Raw genomic sequence first — 23,239 nt, 5'->3', positions numbered from 1 at the left:
GGGGGCCGTGTCCCCACGGTGTCACCAGGGCGGGCTCCGCCCGTGCCGCGCTCAGCCCGGGCTCTGCTGCTTCCTGCGCTCGGCGACTTCCTGTGGGTCCCCACGGGGACACGGGGGTGGCGCTGGGGACACGGGGGAGTGGCACAGCACACACATGGATGGGTGTGACACTGGGGACACGGGGGAGTCTAACCTAACCCTAACCCTAACCCTAACCCTAACCCTAACCCTAACCCACAGCCAGACAGGTGGGCAGGGCACTGTGGGTGTGGCACTGGGGACACATGGGTGTGGCACTGGGGGTGTGCCACTGTGGGTGTGACACTGGGGACACATGGGTGTGCCACTGTGGGTGTGGCACTGTGGGTGTGCCACTGGGGACACACGGGTGTGGCACTGCCCACAAGTGGACACATGGGTGTGGCAATGTGGGTGTGCCACTGGGGACACGCCCCTGTGCCACCCTGTGATGTTGACAGGCACTGGGAGCAGAGGTGGAGGACACCGGACACTGGGCAGGATACTGGGGGGACTGAGAGCACTGGTGGCACTGGTGGCACTGGTGGCACTGGTGGCACTGCTCATATCGGTGTCAGTGCACACAGTAATGACACTGGAGGCACCGATGGCACTGGGCGTGCTGGTGCCAGTGCTCACAGTGCTGTCCCCGCGCTGTCCCTGTGCTGTCCCCGTGCTGTCCCCGTGCTGTCCCGGATCTGTCCCCGTGCTGTCCCCGCTGTCCCCGCTCTGTCCCGGGGTGCGCGGCCCCTTTAAGGCCGTGTCAACAAACCCGCCTCACGCCCCTCCCTCCTCCCCCGCCCCACGCCGACGTCGTGACGTCAGACGCAGCGCGCCGCGCGCGCACGAGGGGGCGTGGCCAGGCCGCTGTGGGCGTGTCCCGGCCCCGCGCGCAGGCCCCGCACGAACACGGGGGCGTGGTCTCACCGGGACGGGCGTGGTTTCCGTGTTGTGGGCGTGTCCTTTGGGCGCGCGCAGGCGCGGGATAGGCGGGGAGGGCGCGGAGTGGGCGTGTCCCTCCGTCGCGCGCAGGCGCGGGAGGGGCGGGGTCGCGGCGCGGCGCATGCGCGGTGCGGGCGGCGGCGCGGGGGGACGCGGTGGCGCCGGGCCCGGCGCAGGCGGGGGCGGAGGCGCGAGCGGAGCATGAATGGGGCAAGATGGCGGATCATGTGCAGGTGAGCTCCGGCCGCAGCGCGGGGCTCGCCCGAGCCCGCCCGCCGCCCTCCCGGCCCCCCCGCGCCGCCCCCCCGGCCCGCGCGGCCGAGCCCCGCACGGCCAGGCCCGGCCAGGCCCGGCGCGGCCCAGGCGCGCAGGCCGCGCTCCCCCCGTGTCCACCCGCGGGGCCCCGCGGTCTCTCCGAGGGTCCCCCCGGCCGCCGGCGGCTCCTCCCGGCCCCATCGCGTGCCCGCCGTGTCCCCGCGTCCCTGCCGGTGTCCCCCCGCAGGGTCCCCCCATCCCTCCGCTCGCTCCCCGCCGGCGCTCCCGGTGCGGAGATGCCCGGGACGAGCTCGCTCGGATCCCGCTCCTCCCCTCGGGAGCAGCGGCCGGGCCCCGCTGTCACCCCCGGCCGTGCCGCTGTCACCGGCGGCTCTGCGGATCCGTCCCTGCTCCGGGCTGGGCACTCGCGCCTTGCGGGGATCTCCGGCACTCCCGGCCCGGTTCCGTTCGTTTCCAGCCGGGGTTGGGTTCTTTGCCCGGCCCGGGTCGGGTCCGTTTCCAGCCGTGTTTGGGTTCCTTTGCCAGCGCTGTTTGGGGTCATTTCCCAGCCGGGTTTGGGATCCTTCCCCAGCCTGATTCTGTTCCTTTCCCAGCCAGCTTTGGAATCATTTCCCGGCCGGGTTCTGTTCCTTTCCGAGTCCAGTTTGGGTTCCTTTCCCAGCCCTGTTTGGGGTCCTTTCCCGGCCCTGTTTGGGGTCATTTCCCGGCCCTGTTTGGGGTCATTTCCCAGCCCTGTTTGGGATCCTTTCCCAGCCCTGTTTGGGTTCCTTTCCTTGCCCGGTTCTTTTTCTTTCCTAGCCGGGTTTGGGGTCATTTCCCTGCCGGGTTCTGTTCCTTTTCCAACCAGATTTGGGATCATTTCTCTGCCCTGTTTGGGTTCCTTTCCCAGCTCTGTTTAGGTTCCTTTCCCTGCCCGGTTCTATTCTTTTCCCAGCCAGATTTGGGGTCATTTCCCAGTGGGATTTGGGATCATTTCCCAGTGGGATTTGGGGTTATTTCCCCCCCTGTGGTTGGGGGACGTGTCCCATCAGTGTCTCAGGGAAATCCCAGAGTGGAGACATTGGTGGGGCAGGAGCCAGGAGGGAAATCAGGGGTGAAAATGTTCCAGGTTGGAGTGGAGGGACAGAAACCCCGGGAAAGGGCCCTAAACCCCCGGGAAAGGGCCCTAAATCCCCAGGAAAGGGCCCTAAATCCCTGGGAAAGGGCCCTAAATCCCCAGGAAAGGGCCCAAAGCTCTCTGAAAGAGACCTAAATCCATCAGGAAGGGAACAAAACCCTCTGAGAGGGCTCAAAGCCCCAATGAAGGAACCCAAAACCCTTTGAAAGTCTCTGGGAGTGACCCCAAACCCTCTGGGAGTGACCCAGCCCCTCTCAAATTGACCCCAAAACCTTTTAAATTGACCCTAAACCCTCTAAAAGGGACCCCAAACCCTCTGAGAGTGACTCAAAATCTCTGAAGTTGACCCCAGACTCTCTCAAATCGACCTCAAAACCTTTGAAAGGGACCCTAAACCCTCTGAGAGTGACCTCAGACCCTCTAAAATCGACCCCAAATCCCTTGAGATTGGTCCCAAACACCCTAAAATGGATCCCAACCCCCTGAAAATTACCCCAAACACCCTAAAATGGACCCCAACACCCTAAAATTGACCCCAAATCCACTGAGATTGACCCCAAACACCCTAAAATTGACCCCAACACCCTACAATTGGTCCCAAACCCCCTGAAAATGACCCCAAACACCCTAAAATTGACCCCAAACACCCCAAAATTGACCCCAAATCTCCTGAGATTGACCCCAAACACCCTGAAAATGTCCCCAAACACCCTAAAATGGACCCCAACACCCTAAAATTGACCCCAAATCCACTGAGATTGACCCCAAACATCTTAAAATCAACCCCAAACCCCCTGAAAATGACCCCAAACCCCTTGAAAATGACCCTGAACACCCTAAAATTGACCCCAAACACCCTGAGATTGACCCCAAACACCATAAAATTGACCCAAACACCCCAAAATTGACCCCTAAATCCACTGAGATTGACCCCAAACATCTTAAAATCAACCCCAAACCCCCTGAAATTGGTCCCAAACCCCTTGAAAATGACCCCAAACCCTCTAAAAGTTAACCCCAAACACCCTAAAATTGACCCCAAACCCCCTAAAATTGACCCCAAACACCCCAAAATTAACCCCAGACCCCCTAAAATTGACCCCAAACCCCAGAGGCAGCAGATCCCAAAGCCAGGCAGAGCTGGGGGGGTTTTCCCTGCAGGATTTTTTTGGGATCAAGCAGAATTCCCAGGGGTTGTTCATGATCCCCGGAACTTTGGGAAGGAATCAATCCCGAGCAGTTCATTAACTCAGCAGGGTTGGGAATTCTGGGAATTCTGATCCCAAAAAAAAAAATTAAAAAAAAAAAAAAAAAGAGGAATTGCTGCATTATTAACCAGGATTTTTATGGGAAAATTGGGATTTTCCTCAGAATTCTGCCCCAAATCCGAGGTTTCCGTGGTAAATCTGGGATTGAGGGAATTGGGAGTTGGAAAAGTCGGAGCTGGAGGGGTTGGGAATGCTGAGCTCAGCGGGGTCAAAGTTTAACAGCAGAACTTTGGGAAGAGTTCCAGGCTGGAGAAGGGATTTGGGAGCAATTCCAGGATTTCCCATGTGGAGCTTTGGGAGAGGTGGGAAAAGGGGTTGGGAGTGGGATTTGGGGAAAAAATCCTTGGGGAAAAAGGCTGGAATGTGTGGGAACTCCCAGGCAGGAATTCCTGCTCAAAATCCCATTAAATTTCCCCTTTTTCCAGGGGAAAATTCCTGGAATTCCATGGAATTCCTCCATCCCAAATTTTCTCAATTCCTCAATCCCAAATCCCTGGAATTCCATGGAATTCCTCCATCCCAAACCTTCTCCAGCTCTCCTGGAGCCCCTTCAGGCTCTGGAATTTCCCCTTCCAGGCTGGAGAAGGGATTTGGGAACTCGGAGCAATTCCAGGAATTCCTGTGTGGAATTGGGTTGGGAATGGGATTTTGGGGACAAATCCTTTTGTTATCCCAGGCTGGAATTTTGGGAACTTCTCAGATCTCTGGGAATTCCATCCCAGGCAGGAATTCCTGCCCAAAATCCCATTAAATTTCCCCTTTTTCCAGAGGGAAATTCCTGGAATTCCATGGAATTCCTCCATCCCAAACCTTCTCCATTTCTCCTGGAGCCCCTTCAGGCTCTGGAATTTTCCTCTGGAATTTCCCTTTTCCAGCAGAACATTCCCAGCCTGGCTCCAGAGGGGATTTATGGAATATTCTTTGGGAATGTTGGGATTTTTATTTTTTTAGGAAAAAAAATGGCAGCAAAATTTGGGAAATTGGGAAAAATCCCATTGCTGCTTCTTGAGAAATTGGAATTCCCAAAAATTCGCAGAGGAAATTCTGGAATTCTGCTGGAACCCAAAAAGATTTTTTAGGGATTTGATTCACTGGGATAAAGCCTGGATTAATTTTTTATGGATTTTTCCCTGATCTGCTGGAGCCCTAAAAGATTTTTTAATGGATTTTAAATTTTTTAATGGATTTTAATTTTTTTTAATGGATTTTAAATTTTTTAATGGATTTTAAATGATGTGAAGAAGCCCCCAAAATTTTACTGGATTTTACCTGGAATGATGAACCCCAAATCCAATTTTTAGGGAATTTTCCCTGCTTTGGTGAACCCAAAAAGGTTTTTTATGGATTTTATGGAATTATGGAGCCCAAATCCAATTTTTCTGGATTTTTCCTGACCTGCTGAAGCCCAAAAAGGTTTTTTATGGATTTTTCCTGGTGTGAAAAAGTCCCCAAATTTTTTCATGGATTTTACCTGGAATGACGAAGCCCAAATCCAATTTTAAGGAATTTTTCCTGGTTTGATGAATCCCAAATCCAATTTTTCTGGATTTTTCCTGCTTTGGTGAAGCCCTAAAATAATTTTTATGGATTTTACCTGGAGTGATGAAGCCCAAATCAAATTTTAAGGAATTTTTCCTGGTTTTGTGCAGTCCAAATTCATTTTTAGGGATTTTTCCTGGTGTGAAGAAACCCCAAAAATTTCTTATGGATTTTACCTGGAATAACAAAGCCCAAATCCAAATTTAAGGAATTTTTCCTGATTTGGTGAAGCCCAAATCCAATTTTAAGGAATTTTTCCTGCGTTGATGAATCCCAAATCCAATTTTTCTGGATTTTTTCCTGCTTTGGTGAAGCCCTAAAATAATTTTTATGGATTTTTCCTGGAATTATGAAGCTCAAATCCAATTTTAAGGAATTTTTCCTGGTTTGGTGAAGCCCAAATCCAAATTTAAGGAATTTTTTCCTGCTTTGATGAATCCCAAATCAAAATTTTATGGATTTTTCCTGGTGTGAAGAAACCCCAAAAATTTCTTATGGATTTTACCTGGAATAACAAAGCCCAAATCCAATTTTAAGGAATTTTTCCTGGTTTGGTGAAGCTCAAATCCAATTTTAAGGAATTTTTTCCTGATTTGGTGAAGCCCTAAAATAATTTTATGGACTTTACCTGGAATTATGAACCCCAAATCCAATTTTAAGGAATTTTTCCTGCTTTGATGAATCCCAAATCCAATTTTTTCCTGGATTTTACCTGATGTGAAGAAACCTCCACAATTTTTCCTGCCTTTTTCCTGGAATGTCGATGCCCAACAAGATTTTCCCTGCAATGCTGAATCCCAAATTAATTTTTCATGGATTTTATTCCCACTGTGAAGAATTCCCAACCCCTTTTTCCCTCTGGATTTCCACCTGCAATGATGAAGCCAAAATCTGGGGTTTTTTTTATGGATTCTACCTGGATTTTGTCCCAAAAACTCCAAAATTCTGGGAATTTTCTGTGTTTTTGTAGGAATTTTGTGCTTGGAGCTGCTTTTTTCACCTTCTTGGGATGAATTTTTGGGGATTTTCCAGGTTTTTTTCTCCTTGGAGCAGAGAGGGATCAGAAATCCAATTTTTTTCCCCTCATGGAAGCAAATTTTTCCCATTTTTCCCTTTAATTCTCGTTCCTGAAGTGTTTCCTTCAAGTGGGATGGAATTTCCTGTCTGGGAAAATGAGAATTTTTGGGAAATCTTGGAATGGTTCAAAATGGGTTTTTTTTTTTCCATTGGGTTTTCTTGGCTGGAAGGAAATTTGGGAGAGGGAGAAGAACCAGGAGGTCCTGGAAGGGGAAATTTGGGAAATTTGGGATTTTTGGGATCTCCTGGAAGTGAAAATTTGGGATGTTGGATGAAAACTCCCCAAATTCCGGAAATGTTGTGGAAATTTTGGATAAAAACTCCCCAAATTTATGGAAATTATGGATGAAAACTCCTGAAATTATGGAAATTATGGATGAAAAATCCCAAATTTATTGAAATTATGGATGAAAATCCCAAATTTACGGAAATAATGGAAATTATGGGTAAAAAGTCCCAAATTACAGAAATTTTGTGGAAATTATGGGTAAAACCCCCCAAATTATGGAAATTATGGATGAAAATCCCAAATTTACAGAAATAATGGAAATTATGGATAAAAACTCCCAAATTTATTGAAATTATGGATGAAAACTCCCAAATTTATGGAAATTATGGATAAAAACTCCCAAATTTATGGAAATTATGGATGAAAATTCCCAAATTTATGGAAATAATGGAAATTATGGGTAAAAAGTCCCAAATTACAGAAATTTTGTGGAAATTTTGGATAAAAACTCCCCAAATTTATGGAAATTATGGATGAAAACTCCTGAAATTATGGAAATTATGGATGAAAACTCCAAAATTTATTGAAATTATGGATGAAAATCCCAAATTTATGGAAAGAATGGAAATTATGGATAAAAAGTCCCAAATTACAGAAATTTTGTGGAAATTATGGATGAAAAATCCCAAATTTATGGACATTATGGGTAAAAACTCCCAAATTATGGAAATAATGGAAATTATGGATAAAAACTCCAAAATTTATTGAAATTATGGATGAAAATCCCAAATTATGGAAATAATGGAAATTATGGGTAAAAAGTCCCAAATTTATGGAAATTATGGATGAAAATCCCAAATTTACGGAAATAATGGAAATTATGGGTAAAAAGTCCCAAATTACAGAAATTTTGTGAAAATTATGGACAAAAACTCCCAAATTTATGGAAATTATGGATGAAAACTCCCAAATTTACGGAAATAATGGAAATTATGGGTAAAAAGTCCCAAATTTATTGAAATTATGGATGAAAATTCCCAAATTTATGGAAATAATGGAAATTATGGGTAAAAAGTCCCAAATTATGGAAATTTTGTGGAAATTTTGGATAAAAACTCCCAAATTTATTCAAATTATGGATGAAAACTCCCAAATTTATGGAAATTATGGGTAAAAAGTCCCAAATTTATGGAAATTATGGATAAAAACTCCTGAACTGATGGAATTTTGTGGAAATTATGGGTAAAAAGTCCCAAATTTATGGAAATAATGGAAATTATGGGTAAAAACTCCCAAATTATGGAAATAATGGAAATTATGGATGAAAACTCCCAAATTTACGGAAATAATGGAAATTATGGGTAAAAAGTCCCAAATTACAGAAATTTTGTGGAAATTATGGATAAAAACTCCCAAATTTATTGAAATTATGGATGAAAACTCCAAAATTATGGAAATAATGGAAATTATGGATGAAAACTCCCAAATTTATTGAAATTATGGATGAAAATCCCAAATTTATGGAAATAATGGAAATTATGGGTAAAAACTCCCATATTATGGAAATTTTGTGGAAATGATGAATAAAAACTGCTGAAATTATGGAAATTGTGGATGAAAACTCCCCAAATTATGGGATTTTTTTTAGGAATTTTGTGGAAATTCTGGATAAAAACTCCCGAAATAATGGAAATGATGGATAAAAACTTTGGGAATTTTGTGGAAATAATGGCTAAAAACTCCTGAAATTATGGAAAATTTGTGGAAATTATGGATAAAAACTCCTGAAATTATGGAAAATTTGTGGAAATTATGGATAAAAATTCCTGAAATTATGGAATTTTTTCCAGGGCAGGAATCCCTTGGAATTGTCTCCTTGGAAGTGGGAATGGAACTGATTCCAAGGAAAGCCTCATCCTGGGGTTTCTCCTGGAATTCCTACAGAATTCCTGTAAATTTTGTGTTAATTCCTGGGAAATCCTGAAAATTCCTGCAAATTTCCTGTGAATTCCTGAAAATTTCCTGTGAATTCCTGGAAATTCCTGCAAAATTCCTGAAGCAGAATTCTTGCAAAATTTCTGTAAATTCCTGCAGAATTCCTGCAAATTTTTTGTGAAATCCTGCAAAATTTTTGCAAGATTTCTGTGGATTCCTGCAAAATTCCTGTAAAAGGGAAAAGGTGGAAAAGGGAAAGGGAAGGGAAGGGAAGGGAAGGGAAGGGAAGGGAAGGAAAGGAAAGGAAAGGAAAGGAAAGGAAAGGAAAGGAAAGGAAAGGAAAGGAAAGGAAAGGAAAGGAAAGGAAAGGAAAGGAATGGGAAGGGAAGGAAAGGGAAGGAAAGGGAAGGAATGGGAAGGGAAGGAAAAGGGGAAGGAAAAGGGGAAAGAGGGAAGGACAAGTCCTGGTGGGTCCCACATGTGCGAGCACAGACTCGAGCTCCCCTTGCCAGTGCTGAGGAGTCCCTGCAGTGTCCCTGAATCCCCTTTTCCCTGTTTTCCCCTGTTTTTCCCCATTTTTCCCTGTTTTTCCCCGTTTTCCCCCGTTTTTCCCCATTTTTCCCTGTTTTTCCCCATTTTTCTCCATTTTATCCCCATTTTTCCCCATTTTTCCCTTTTTTCCCCCCATTTTTCCCCTGGTTTTCCCCTGTTTTTCCCTGTTTTCCCTGTTTCCCCCGTTTTTCCCCCCTTTTCCCCATTTTTCCCCATTTTTCCCTGGTTTTCCCGTTTTCCCCTGTTTATCCCCGTTTTCCCCTGGTTTTTCCCTGTTTTTCCCCATTTTCCCCCGTTTTTCCCCTGGTTTTTTCCCCGTTTTTCCCCATTTTTCCCCCTGTTTTTTCCCTGGTTTTTCCCCTGGTTTTTCCCCTTTTTCCCTGGTTTTCCCTGTTTTCCCCGTTTTTCCCTGTTTTTCCCCGTTTTCCCCGTTTTCCCTGTTTTTCCCTGTTTTCCCCTGGTTTTTCCCTGTTTCCCCCGTTTTTCCCCCCTTTTCCCCATTTTTCCCCATTTTTCCCTATTTTTTCCTGGTTTTCCCCGTTTTCCCCTGTTTATCCCCGTTTTCCCCTGGTTTTTCCCTGTTTTTCCCCATTTTTCTCCATTTTATCCCCGTTTTTCCCCGTTTTTCCCTGTTTTTTTCCCCTATTTTTCCCCAGTTTTCCCTGGTTTTCCCCGTTTTTCCCTGTTTTCCCCTAGTTTTTCCCTGTTTTCCCTGTTTCCCCCGTTTTTTCCCCCCTTTCCCCCATTTTCCCCCGTTTTTTCCCTGTTTTTCCCCGTTTTTCCCCCATTTTTCCCCTGTTTTTTCCCCATTTTCCCCCATTTTTCCCCTGGTTTTTCCCGTTTTTCCCCATTTTTCCCCATTTTTCCCCTGGTTTTTCCCCGTTTTTCCCTGGTTTTCCCCTGGTTTTTCCCCATTTTTCCTCATTTTTCCCCTGGTTTTTCCCCCTTTTCCCCATTTTTTCCCCGTTTTCCCCCGTTTTTTCCCCGTTTTCCCCGTTTTCCCCGGTTTCCCATGGTTTTTCCCGCATTTTTTCCCCATTTTCCCCGGTTTCCCCCATTTTTCCCGTTTTTTCCCGGTTTTTTTCCCGTTTTTTCCCCGGTTTCCCATGGTTTTTCCCCCATTTTTCCCGTTTTTCCCCGTTTTTCCCCATTTTCCCCGGTTTCCCATGGTTTCCTGTGGTTTTGCCCGGCAGAGCCTGGCCCAGCTGGAGAACCTGTGCAAGCAGCTCTATGAGACCACGGACACGGGCACGCGCCTGCAGGCCGAGAAGGCCCTGGTGGAGTTCACCAACAGCCCCGACTGCCTGAGCAAGTGCCAGCTGCTCCTGGAGAGAGGCAGCGTGAGTACTCCCAAAATATTCCCAAAATATTCCCAAAATATTCCCAAAATATTCCCCAGAATCCTGGAATTCTACATCCCAGAAATTCCCAAAAAATTCCCCAAAATCGTGGAATTCCACGTCCCAAACATTCCCCAGAATCCTGGAATTCCACATCCCAAACATTCCCCAAAATCATGGAATTCCATACCCTGGTGGAGTTCATCAACATTCCCCAAGTGCCAGCTGCTCCTGGAGAGAGGCAGCGTGAGCACACCCCAGACATTGCCCAGAATTCCCAAACATTCCCAAAATCGTGGAATTCCACATCCCAAACATTCCCCAAACTTTCCCCAAAATCATGGGATTCCACATCCCAAAATTTCCCCAAAATCATGAAATTCCACATCCTCAAATTCCCCAAACCCCTTGAATTCCACATCCCAAACATTCCCCAAAGTCATGGAATTCTACGTCCCAAAAATTCCCCAAAATCATGGGATTCCACATCCCAGAAATTCCCCAAAAATTCCCCAAAATCATGGAATTCCACATCCCAAAAATTCCCCAAAATTGTGGATTTCCACATCCCCAAATTCCCCAAAACCATTGAATTCCACATCCCAAACATTCCCCAGAATCATGGGATTCCACATCCCAAACTTTCCCCAAAATCATGGAATTCCATGCCCTGGTGGAGTTCATCGACATTCCCAAGTGCCAGCTGCTCCTGGAGAGAGGCAGCGTGAGCACATCCCAAAATATTCCCAAAATATTCCCAAAAATTCCCCAAAATCATGGAATTCCACATCCCAAACTTTCCCCAGAATCATGGAATTCCACATCCCCAAATTCCCCAAAATCATGGGATTCCATGCCCTGATGGGATTCACCAAACAGCCCCAAGTGCCAGCAGCTCCTCGAGAGAGGCAGCGTGAGCACACCCCAAATATTCCCAAAATATTCCCAAAATTTCCCCAAAATTCCCCAGAATCCTGGAATTCCACATCCCAAAATTTCCCCCAAGTCACAGAATTCCACATCCCAGAAATTCCCCCAAAATTCCCCAAAATCATGGAATTCCACATCCCAAAAATTCCCCAAAACCATTGAATTCCACATCCCAAACATTCCCCAGAATCATGGGATTCCACATCCCAAAAATTCCCCAGAAATTCCCCAAAATCCTGGAATTCCACATCCCAAAAATCCCCCAAAGTCACGGAATTCCACATCCCAGAAATTCCCCAAAAATTCCCCCAAAAATCCCCAAAAATTCCCCAAAATCCTGGAATTCCACATCCCCAAATTCCCCAAAACATTGAATTCCACATCCCAAAAATTCCTGGAAAGTTCCTACAGAATTCCTGCAAAATTCCTGCAAAATTCCTGTTAATTACTGCAAATTTCTGTAAATTCCTGCAAAATTCCTGTAAATTTCTGCAAATTCCTGTAAGTTCCTGCAAAATTCCTGTAGATTCCTGTAAATTTCTGCAAATTCCTGGGAATTCCTTTAAAATTCCTGCAAAATTCCTGTGAATTCCTGAAAAATTTCTTGTGAATTCCTGAAAAATTTCTGCGAAGTTTCTGCCAAATTCCTGTAAATCCTGGAACAAATTTTTGTGAATTGCTGCATAATTTCTGTAAATTCCTGTCAAACCTTGGGGTTTTATCCCAGGATTGTTGGAATTTGGGGGAATTTGGGAATTTTGGAATTTCATTTCAGCGAGGTGGGAGCTGCTTCCCTTCGACTCCCAGGCTGGAATTTGCTTCAAAGCCATGAATGAAAATGCCATGAATGAAAATGCCATGAATGAAAATGCCATGAATTAAAATTCCATGAATTTCACTTCCCCATGAATTCAAATTCCTGTTTTTGGGGTTTTTTTTGGGATTTTTTTCCCTTTTTTTCCAGTCCTCCTACTCGCAGTTGCTGGCGGCCACCTGCCTTACCAAACTGGTGTCGCGCACAAACAACCCCCTGCCCCTGGAGCAGCGCATCGACATCCGTGAGTACCGGGCTCTCCTGAGCCCTGGGGATGGGCCCAAAAACCCTTGGGATTGTATAAAATCCTTGGGATTGGCCCAAAAACCCTTGGGATTGGCCCAAAAAACCCCTTGGGATTGGCCCAAAATCCTTGGGATTGGCCCAAAAACCCCTTGGGATTGTATAAAATCCTTGGGATTGGCCCAAAATCCCATGGGATTGGCCCAAAATCCTTGGGATTGTATAAAATCCTTGGCACTTTCCCAAAAAATCCTTGTGATTGGCCCAAAACCCTTGGGATTGTATAAAATCCTTGGGATTGGCCCAAAACCCTTGGGATTGTATAAAATCCTTGGGATTGTATAAAATCCTTGGGATTGGCCCAAAAAACCCCTTGGGATTGGCCCAAAACCCCTTGGGATTGGCCCAAAAAAGCCTTGGGATTGTATAAAATCCTTGGCACTTTCCCAAAAAATCCTTGTGATTGGCCCAAAACCCTTGGGATTGTATAAAATCCTTGGGATTGGCCCAAAACCCTTGGGATTGTATAAAATCCTTGGGATTTTCCCAAAAAATCCATGGGATTGGCCCAAAAAATGCTTGGGATTGTCCAAAATATCCCTGGGATTGTTCCAAAATATCCTTGGGATTCTCCTAAAAATCCTTAAGATTGTCCAAAACTTCCCTGGGATTGTTCCAAAACATCCCTGGGATTCTCCTAAAAATCCTTGGGATTGTATAAAATCCTTGTCACTTTCCCAAAAAATTCATGGGATTGGCCCAAAAAATCCTTGGGATTGGCCCAAAATCCTTGGGATTGTATAAAATCCTTGGGATTTTCCCAAAAAATCCATGGGATTGGCCCAAAAACTCTTGGGATTTTCTAAAAAAAAACATGTCAGAAAATGCTTGGGATTGTCCAAAATATCCCTGGGATTGTCCCGAAATGTCCCTGGGATTGTCCCAAAAAATCCTTGGGACTGGCCCAAAACATCCCTGGGATTGTCCCAAAAATCCTTGGGATTCTCCTAAAAATCCTTGGGATTGTATAAAATCCTTGGCACTTTCCCAAAAAATTCACGGGATTGGCCCCAAAATCCTTGGGATTGGCCCCAAAATCCTTGGGATTGGCCCAGGGCTAAATCCAACCCTTTCCCAGGTTTATTCCAGGGCTAAATCCAACCTTTTCCTAGGGTTAAATCCAACCCTTTCCCAGGTTTATTCCAGGGTTAAATCCAACCCTTTCCCAGGTTTATTCCAGGGTTAAATCCAACCCTTTCCCAGCATCTTAAATTCCCGTATCAAACCCCAACATTCCTCTCTTACTCCCAACATTTCTCCCAATTTCCCCCACTCAAACCAACCTCCCCAAAGCTCCTTTTCCTTCGGGCCATTCCCACAGGGCTGGATTTTGCCTGCAGCTCCATCTTTTCCCTGTTTTCCAGGGAATTATGTGCTGAACTACCTGGCCACGAGGCCGAAGCTGGCGACGTTCGTGACGCAGGCGCTGATCCAGCTCTACGCCAGGATCACCAAGCTGGGCTGGTTCGACTGCCAGAAGGACGAGTACGTCTTCAGGAACGTCATCAACGACGTCACCCGCTTCCTGCAGGTCAGATTCCCTCCTCAGAATTCCCAGGATTCGCCAAAATCCACCAAAAAGGAGTTTGGAGATGGCCCGAAGGAGTTTGGGTTCTTCCGTGTTGGTGTTTTCAGCAGGGGCTGCTGAGGGTGAAGAGCTCCTTATAAATCAGGGAATGATTTTAGGGAGCAGGGAATCATTCCTGGATGCTCCCAGCTCTGCACCAGGCTCCTGCAGGTCAGATTCCCTCCTCAGAATTCCCAGGATTCGCCAAAATCCACCAAAAAGGAGTTTGGAGATGGCCCGAAGGTGTTCGGGTTCTTCCGTGTTGGTGTTTTCAGCAGGGGCTTTGGAGGGTGAAGGTTAAAAGTCAGGGGTTTGTTCCTGGATGCTCCCAGCTTTGCTCCAGGTTCCTGCAGGTCAGATTCCCTCCTCAGAATTCCCAGGATTTGCCAAAATTTGGGAGTTTGCAGGTGGCCTGAAGAGTTTGGGTTCTTCCATGTTGGTGTTTTCAGCAGGGGCTTCTGAGGGTGAAGAGTTCCTTGTAAACCAGGGAACTGTTTCTGGGAGGAGGGAACTGTTCCTGGATGCTGCCAGATATGCACCAGGCTCCTGCAGGTCAGATTCCTCCTCAGAATTCCCAGAATTTGCCAAAATTTGGGATTTTGCAGGTGGCCTGAAGGAGTTCAGGGTTTTCCATGTCGGTGGTTTTCAGTAGAGGCTTCCCAGCATGAAGAGTTCCTTGTAAACCAGGAAATTGTTTCTGGGATCAGGGATTTGTTTCTGGATGTTCCCAGCTTTGCTCCAGGTTCCTGCAGGTCAGATTCCCTGCTCAGAATTCCCAGGATTACCAAAATCCACCAAAAAGGAGTTTGGAGATGGCCTGAAGGAGTTTGGGTTCTTCCATGTTGGTTTTCAGCAGGGGCTTCTGAGGGTGAAGGTTAAAAGTCAGGGATTTGTTCCTGGGAGCAGGGAACTGTGCCTGGATGCTCCCAGCTCTGCACCAGGTTCCTGCAGGTCAGATTCCCTCCTCAGAATTCCCAGAATTTGCCAAAATCTGGGAGTTTGCAGGTGGCCTGAAGGAGTTCAGGGTTTTCCATGTTGGTGGTTTTCAGTAGAGGCTTCTGAGGGGAAAAAAGTCAGAGATTTGTTCCTGGATGCTCCCAGCTCTGCACCAGATCCTTGCAGGTCAGATTCCCTCCTCAGAATTCCCAGGATTCACCAAAATCCACCAAAAAGGAGTTTGGAGATGGCCTGAAGGAGTTTGGGTTCTTCCTTGTTGGTGTTTTCAGCAGGGGCTTCTGAGGGTGAAGAGCTCCTTATAAATCAGGGAATGATTTTAGGGAGCAGGGAATCATTCCTGGATGCTCCCAGATTTGCTCCAGGTCCATGCAGGTCAGATTTCCTGCTCAGAATTCCCAGGATTTGCCAAAATCTGGGAGTTTGGAGATGGCCTGAAGGAGTTTGGGTTCTTCCATGTTGGTGGTTTTCAGTAGGGGCTTCTGAGGGTGAAGAGCTCCTTACAAACCAGGGAACTGTTTCTGGGAGGAGGGAACTGTTCCCAGATGCTCCCAGCTCTACACCAGGCTCCTGCAGGTCAGATTCCTTCCTCAGAATTCCCAGGATTCACCAAAATCCAGGAGTTTGCAGGTGGCCTGAAGGAGTTTGGGTTCTTCCATGTTGGTGGTTTTCAGCAGGGGGTTGGAGGGTGAAGGTTAAAAGTCAGGGATTTGTTCCTGGGAGCAGGGATCTGTTCCTGGATGCTCCCAGATATGCACCAGGCTCCTGCAGGTCAGATTCCTCCTCAGAATTCCCAGGATTTGCCAAAATTTGGGAGTTTGCAGGTGGCCTGAAGTAGTTCAGGCTTCTTCCATGTCGGTGGTTTTCAGTAGAGGCTTCCCAGCATGAAGAGTTCCTTGTACACCAGGGAATTGTTTCTGGGAGCAGGGATTTGTTTCTGGATGTTCCCAGCTTTGCTCCAGGTTCCTGCAGGTCAGATTTCCTGCTCAGAATTCCCAGGATTCACCAAAATCTGGGAGTTTGCAGGTGGCCTGAAGGAGTTTGGGTGCTTCCATGTTGGTGGTTTTCAGTAGAGGCTTCTGAGGGGAAACAGCTTCTTAAAAGTCAGGGAATTGTTCCTGGGAGCAGGGAATTGTTCCTGGATGCTCCCAGATTTGCTCCAGGATCTTGCAGGTCAGATTCCCTCCTCAGAGTTCCCAAGATTTACCAAAATCCGGGAGTTTGGAGATGGTGTAAAGGAGTTCAGGGTTTTCCATATTGGTGGTTTTCAGAAGGTGTTTCTCAGGGTGAAGAGCTCCTTAAAAGTTTGAGGAGCAGGGAATCATTCCTGGATGCTCCCAGCTTTGCTCCAGGTTCCTACAGGTCAGATTCCCTCCTCAGAATTCCTGGGATTCACCAAAATCCAGGAGTTTGCAGGTGGCATTGAAGAGTCTGGGTTCTTTCCTAGTGGTGTTTTCAGCAGGGACTTCTGAGGGTGAAGAGCTCCTTAAAAATCAGGGATTTGTTCCTGGATGCTCCCAGCTCTACACCAGGTTCCTGCAGGTCAGATTCCTTCCTCAGAATTCCCAGGATTCACCAAAATCCACCAAAAAGGAGTTTGGAGATGGCCCGAAGGAGTTCAGGTTCTTCCCTGTTGGTGTTTTCAGTAGGGGCTTCTGAGATTGAAGAGCTCCTTATAAATCAGGGAATGATTTTAGGGAGCAGGGAATCATTCCTGGATGCTCCCAGATTTGCTCCAGGTCCTTGCAGGTCAGATTCCCTCCTCAGAATTCCCAGGATTTGCCAAAATTTGGGAGTTTGCAGGTGGCCTGAAGAGTTCGGGTGCTTCCATATTGGTGGTTGTCAGTAGAGGCTTCTGAGGGTGAAGAGCTCCTTACAAACCAGGGAACTGTTTCTGGGAGGAGGGATTTGTTTCTGGATGCTCCCAGCTCTGCACCAGGCTCCTGCAGGTCAGATTCCTTCCTCAGAATTCCCAGGATTCGCCAAAATCCGGGAGTTTGCAGGTGGCCTGAAGGAGTTCGGGTGCTTCCATATTGGTGGTTGTCAGTAGAGGCTTCTGAGGGGAAAAAAGTCAGGGATTTGTTCCTGGATGCTCCCAGCTCTGCACCAGATTCCTGCAGGTCAGATTCCCTCCTCAGAATTCCCAGGATTCGCCAAAATCCACCAAAAAGGAGTTTGGAGATGGCCTGAAGGTGTTCGGGTTCTTCCATGTTGGTGTTTTCAGCAGGGGCTTCTGAGGGTGAAGAGCTCCTTATAAATCAGGGATTTGTTCCTGGGAGCAGGGAATCATTCCTGGATGCTCCCAGATATGCACCAGATTCCTGCAGGTCAGATTCCCTCCTCAGAATTCCCAGGATTTGCCAAAATTTGGGAGTTTGCAGGTGGCCTGAAGGAGTTCAGAGTTTTCCATGTCGGTGGTTTTCAGTAGAGGTTTCCCAGCATGAAGAGTTCCTTGTAAACCAGGGAATTGTTTCTGGGAGCAGGGATTTGTTTCTGGATGTTCCCAGCTTTGCTCCAGGTTCCTGCAGGTCAGATTTCCTGCTCAGAATTCCCAGGATTCACCAAAATCTGGGAGTTTGCAGGTGGCCTGAAGGAGTTTGGGTTCTTCCGTGTTGGTGTTTTCAGCAGGGGCTTTGGAGGGTGAAGGTTAAAAGTCAGGGATTTGTTCCTGGGAGCAGGGATTTGTTCCTGGATGCTCCAGACTTTAGGATCCATCTTTTCCACCCCATGGATGGGTAGAAAATCACGGAATATTTTCTTGGTTTTTCCTTTCCTATCCGTGGGAATCACATTTCATTTTTAGCTCCTTAAAAATTTAGGCAGCAGGGAATTGTTTCCAGGAGCAGAGATTTGTTTCTGAATGCTTCAACCTTTAGGATCCATCTTTTCCAACCTCATGGATATTCCTGATATTTCTTTCAACTTCCTGCATTCATTGACTCAGATCAACCTCCCAAAAATCTCCTTTTGTTTTTTTTTTTTTTTAATAAGGATTAAGCTTTTCTAGCCAAGAGTTTTTCCAAAGAAAAAAACAAAAAAAAAAAGGGGAATTTTTCCAAAAAAAAAAAAAGCTGTGCCTTTGCCTCCCCAGGACAGTGTAGAGCACTGCATCATAGGAGTGACAATCCTGTCCCAACTAACGAATGAAATTAATCAAGTAAGTGCTACAGCCTTCCTCAGTGAAGTAAGTGTCCAATTTTCTCATTCATATTGTTGTGTCCTGCCTTTTCTGGGGTTTTTATTTTGGGAATTTCGCTGTCTGGGAGGTGTTTCAGGGGGAATTTCTGTGTTTGTTGGGTATTTGTTGTTGTTGTTGTTTTTCACTCCCTCTCTGTGGTGAGATGCTGAGAGCTCCTGTCTGGAGGGATTGTTTTGTTTCATTGGCATCTTCCATCTTTTCCCATGTTTTGATGTGGTTTTGTGGGATGAGAAGGGAAAAAAAACCAAGAAAAAGGAATTATGTAGTGAGGATGAGTGTGAGAACTTTCTGTTGTCAGCCACTCCTATTTACCAGGGAGAAAAACCCAAAATTATCCAATTGTCCCCATTTTTAAACAAAGCCTTTCATCCAGGATGAAACTCTGGATGAATTTCTGGGATAAAATTCCCAGAAATCCTGCAGGATTCTCTGAGCCTGGTTCCTTTCCCAGCCCCTGAGGCCCAGCCAGGCCCAATCCTGGCCCAGCTTTTCCAGAGGATTTAAAATCCTTGCAGGGCTGTGCTCTGGAATTCCCTCAGGAATTCCTCTGGAAACTGGGATGAGCACCTTTACTTGGTGCTACCCCAATTTCCATGGTTTTTCCATAGGTTTTTTCCATGTTTTTTCATTGTTTTCCCCTCAGGCAGGCAGATGTTGCTACAGTCCTGAGGGTCATAATGAGTGGAAAAGTCTCTGATTTTCTGACTCCCTTGGAGGAAAAAAAACCCAATTTATCTAATTGTGCCCATATTTAAAGCATCCCTTTGATCCAGGATGAAACTCTGAATGAATTTCTGGGATAAAATTCCCAGAAATCCTGCAGGATTCTCAGATTGTGTCCCTTTCCCAGCCCCTGAGGCCTGGCCAGGCCCAGTCCTGGCCCAGCTTTTCCAGAGGATTTAAAATCCCTCCAGGGCTGTGCTCTGGAATTCCCTCTGGAATTCCTCTGGAAACTGGGATGAGCACCTTTACTTGGTGCTACCCCAATTTCCATGGTTTTTCCATAGGTTTTTTCCATGTTTTTTCATTGTTTTCCCCTCAGGCAGGCAGATTTTGCTACAGTCCTGAGGGTCATAATGAGTGGAAAAGTCTCTGATTTTCTGACTCCCTTGGAGAAAAAAAAAACAATATATCTAATTGTGCCCATATTTAAAGCATCCCTTTGATCCAGGATGAAACTCTGAATGAATTTCTGGGATAAAATTCCCAGAAATCCTGCAGGATTCTCAGATTGTGTCCCTTTCCCAGCCCCTGAGGCCTGGCCAGGCCCAGTCCTGGCCCAGCTTTTCCAGAGGATTTAAAATCCCTCCAGGGCTGTGCTCTGGAATTCCCTCTGGAATTGCTGCTGGAAACTGGGATGAGCACCTTTACTGGGATGAGCTACCCCAATTTCTGTGGTTTTCCCATGTTTTTTCCATGATTTTTCCATGGTTTTCCCTCATGTACACATAATTGGCTGCAGTCCTGAGGGTCATAATGAGTGGAAAAGTCTCTGATTTTCTGACCCTCCTCCTAGACCTTGGAGGAAAACCCCAAAATTTTACAACTCTGCCCATTTTTAAAGCATTGTTTTCATCTAGGATGAAATTCTGAATGAATTTCTGGGATAAAATCCCCAGAAATCCTGCAGGATTCTCAGATTGTGTCCCTTTCCCAGCCCCTGAGGCCTGGCCAGGCCCAGTCCTGGCCCAGCTTTTCCAGAGGATTTAAAATCCCTCCAGGGCTGTGCTCTGGAATTCCCTCTGGAATTCCCCTGGAAACTGGGATGAGCACCTTTACTTGCTGCTATCCCAATTTCCATGGTTTTTCTGTCTTTTTTCCGTGGTTTTTTCCATGGTTTTCCCTCAGGCATGTAGATTGTGCTGTAGTCCTGAGGGTCACAATGTGTGGAAAAGTCTTTGTTTTTCCTTTAAAAAAACAGGTGGAAAAATAAATTGATTTTTTTTAATCTCATTAAGTAGCTAAATTCAGATTTCCCTGGGATGTTGCTTAATCCTGAGAAATTCTAGAGGGATTAAATTGGTGTCAGAACTGCAAATGGAGAAGCCCAATTCATTTATTTAATTCAAATTTACTGATTTGAGCCAAGTTCACCAATTTAAGCCCAGTTTAGTGATTTAAGCTGAATTCACTGTTAAAGCCAAATTCACTGTGGTGGTGAAGAAGGAAATCCCATTTTCCCAAGGCCAGAAATCAAAGGGATTTTCCATCCCCACAAATAGCTTGAAATGGGAATTAAATAATGTTCATTTTCCTAAACTCCCTGAAATCCTAATAGTCTGAGCTGAGGAATAATTTGGGTATTAAAGCACCTGAAAAATTAAGGATCCTTTGGGGCTTTTCTTTCTACAATATAAAGGATGGGAGTTTTGGGGTCCTTCATGGAATTGTTGGGAAAATTCAGGTCTAAAACCCAACATTGGAGCTGTCCTGTTCCTCAAATACTGGAGGAGAGGTTTGGAAATTGATATTTAATTTTATCATACATTTCAATTTAATTCATTCTTTTAGTTTTTAATTGAAAATTCAACTATATTTATACAATTTTAATTCAATGTTTATTTAATTTAGTTGAAATAGTAAAATATAAACATTTCAAATTGGATATTTATGCAGGAATTCTGCATCCCACTGGGATAACCCAGTGCCCATCCCAGGCAGCTGGGATTTGGCTGGGATTGGTCACAAAAACGGGAATTTTTCCTCATTTTTCCCATTTCATGGGAAAAAAAAAAAAGAAAAAAAGAGTTTTGCTGGAGTTCTGGGCTCCAGTGTCAAATTCAGGAATTTATCCCACAAAACAGCAAAGTCCAACCTGGATAACTCCTTCCAGTTCTCTTTTCCAGCTGGAATTTGAATTCCTGCTGTTTATTCTTTTCTGCCCAGCAGCTCCGGGAGGGATTGAACCCTTTGGAGCTGAGAATTCCCATTCCTAAAATCCCAAAAAAACCCCCATTTTTGCTGCTGTTTTGGGCAAAGATTGAAGGAATAAATCGGGAATAAACCCAGCCCAGCTTTATAAATACAACACCAGGAATGTGGATTTTTCCATGGAAAATTTGGGGAATTGTGTCCCATTCGTTCTGGGGAGGGAAACCTGGATTTCCTGGGATTCCTGCTGCTTTTCCTGCTTTTCCTGCTGTGACCCCAGGAGCTCTGAGCCCGGCTTCTCTCCCCTGCAGGCAGACACCACCCACCCCCTGACCAAGCCCAGGAAAATCGCCTCTTCCTTTGTGATTCCTCTTTATTTGATATTTTCCTTCATTTTTCCCCTTTTCATGAGGAAAAAAATCTGAGTTTTGCTGTTCCCCAGCTCTGGGCTCCAGTGGCAGATCCAGGACTGGAATTTATGCCATAAACCAGCAAAGTCCAACCTGGATAACTCCTTCCAGTTCCCTTTTCTAGCTGGAATTTGAATTCCTGCTGTTTATTCTTTTCTGCCCAGCAGCTCCAGGAGGGATTGAACCCTTTGGAGTTCCCATTCCTAAAATCCCAAAAAAAACCCCATTTTTGCTGCTGTTTTGGGCAAAGATTGAAGGAATAAATTGGGAATAAACCCAGCCCAGCTTTATAAATACAACACCAGGAATGTGGATTTTTCCATGGAAAATTTGGGGAATTGCATCCTGCTGATTTTGGGGAGGGAAACCTGGATTTCCTGGGATTCCTGCTGCTTTTCCTGCTTTTCCTGCTGTGACCCCAGGAGCTCTGAGCCCGGCTTCTCTCCCCTGCAGGCAGACACCACCCACCCCCTGACCAAGCACAGGAAAATCGCCTCTTCCTTCCGAGATTCCTCTTTATTTGATATTTTCACCCTGTCCTGCAGTTTACTGAAACAGGTAAGGAAAGTTTGGGAAGCTTTTTTTTTTTTTTTTTTTTTTTGGGAAGTGGAATGTTGGGGTGAAATTCCTTCCTGTGTCCTAAAAAATGCTGGTTTTGGGTTGTTCTTCAAGGAAAAAATTGATTCATTAAGGAAGTTTTTCTTTCTGAAGAAATCTATATTAATAAATAATTTTTATTTAAATAATACATATTTAATAGACTTTCTTTAAATAAGAAATATTAAATAGATTTTAATTAAATAATGAGTAGAAAATAGAGAAATCAAACTCTTCTCTACAATTTCAGCTGCAAATAAATCCCTAGATCCTGAGCCTGGGGTTAAAGTTCCCTGTTGTTTCTCAGGGAAAAAATTGATTAATTAAGGAAGTTCTTCTTCCTAAAGAAATTGATATTAATAAATAGACTTTATTTAAATAATGCATATTACATAGATTTTATTTAGGTGTATATATATATATATATATGTATGTATGTATATATATGTATGTATAAATATGTATGTATATATATGTATATATATTATTTATCTAAAAAAAAAATATATATATATATATATATATATATATTTTTAGGTGATATATAGAAAATAAACCCAGAAATCAAACTCTTCTCTACAATTCCAGCTGCAAATAAATCCCTAGATCCGGAACCTGGGGTTAAAGTTCCCTGTTGTTTCTCAGGGAAAAAATTGATTAATTAAGGAAGTTCTTCTTCCTAAAGAAATTGATATTAATAAATAGATTTTATTTAAATAATACATATTACATAGATTTTATTTAGGTGTGTATATATATATATATGTATATATATGTATGTGTATATATGTATATATATTATTTACCTAAAAATATATATATATATATATATATATAATTTTAGGTGATATATAGAAAATAAACCCAGAAATTAAACTCTTCTCTACAATTCCAGCTGCAAATAAATCCCTGGATCCTGATACTGGGGTTAAAGTTCCCTGGCTTAAAGCATCAGGAAACAAAGGAGAATTTGGGTTTCCATTTTAAATATCATTTTAAATATCTTTGAGAAATAAATCCTTGTCCCAGTTTTATCCCAGTTTTCCTCATTCCCTTGGGAGTGGGAGCGCAGGAATTCCATGGAATTCCACAGAATTCCATGATGTCCTGGATCCCTCAGTCCTCATCCCTGTGTAGTTCAGGGAGGAACATGGCAATGCTCCCTCTTATTCCTGTTCTGGAAAAATTCTGGGGTTTTATTTATGCTGGAATAGATTTCTTTTATTTCTTTTTATTTATTTTAATTATGCCTCCCTACCTATAAAACCACACCCGTTGCTTGTTCCACAAAACCCCTCGAA

The 23,239-nt window shown here is 44.9% G+C and overlaps 1 protein-coding gene across 2 annotated transcripts in view; it reads left to right on the top strand.

Moving 5' to 3' along the window:
• Positions 1–1,108: 1,108 nt before the first annotated feature.
• XPO7 (exportin 7) overlaps positions 1,109–23,239 on the top strand; it is a 62,044-nt gene continuing 39,913 nt past the window's right edge. The window contains exons 1-6 of one of the 2 annotated variants that reach the window (XM_036396621.2): positions 1,109–1,193; positions 10,147–10,293; positions 12,188–12,281; positions 13,705–13,871; positions 17,953–18,018; positions 21,795–21,899. In XM_036396621.2, the coding sequence (XP_036252514.1) occupies positions 1,176–1,193; positions 10,147–10,293; positions 12,188–12,281; positions 13,705–13,871; positions 17,953–18,018; positions 21,795–21,899 (597 nt within the window). In that variant the 5' untranslated portion in view covers positions 1,109–1,175. Of the gene's footprint in view, positions 1,194–10,146; positions 10,294–12,187; positions 12,282–13,704; positions 13,872–17,952; positions 18,046–21,794; positions 21,900–23,239 lie in introns of both variants that reach the window. The other variant, XM_036396620.2, reaches the window with a different exon arrangement.

Source organism: Molothrus ater, chromosome 28 (assembly GCF_012460135.2).
Source record: "Molothrus ater isolate BHLD 08-10-18 breed brown headed cowbird chromosome 28, BPBGC_Mater_1.1, whole genome shotgun sequence".
In the NCBI taxonomy this organism is placed as follows: domain Eukaryota; kingdom Metazoa; phylum Chordata; class Aves; order Passeriformes; family Icteridae; genus Molothrus; species Molothrus ater.
This window is presented reverse-complemented; position numbering and strand designations above follow the sequence as displayed.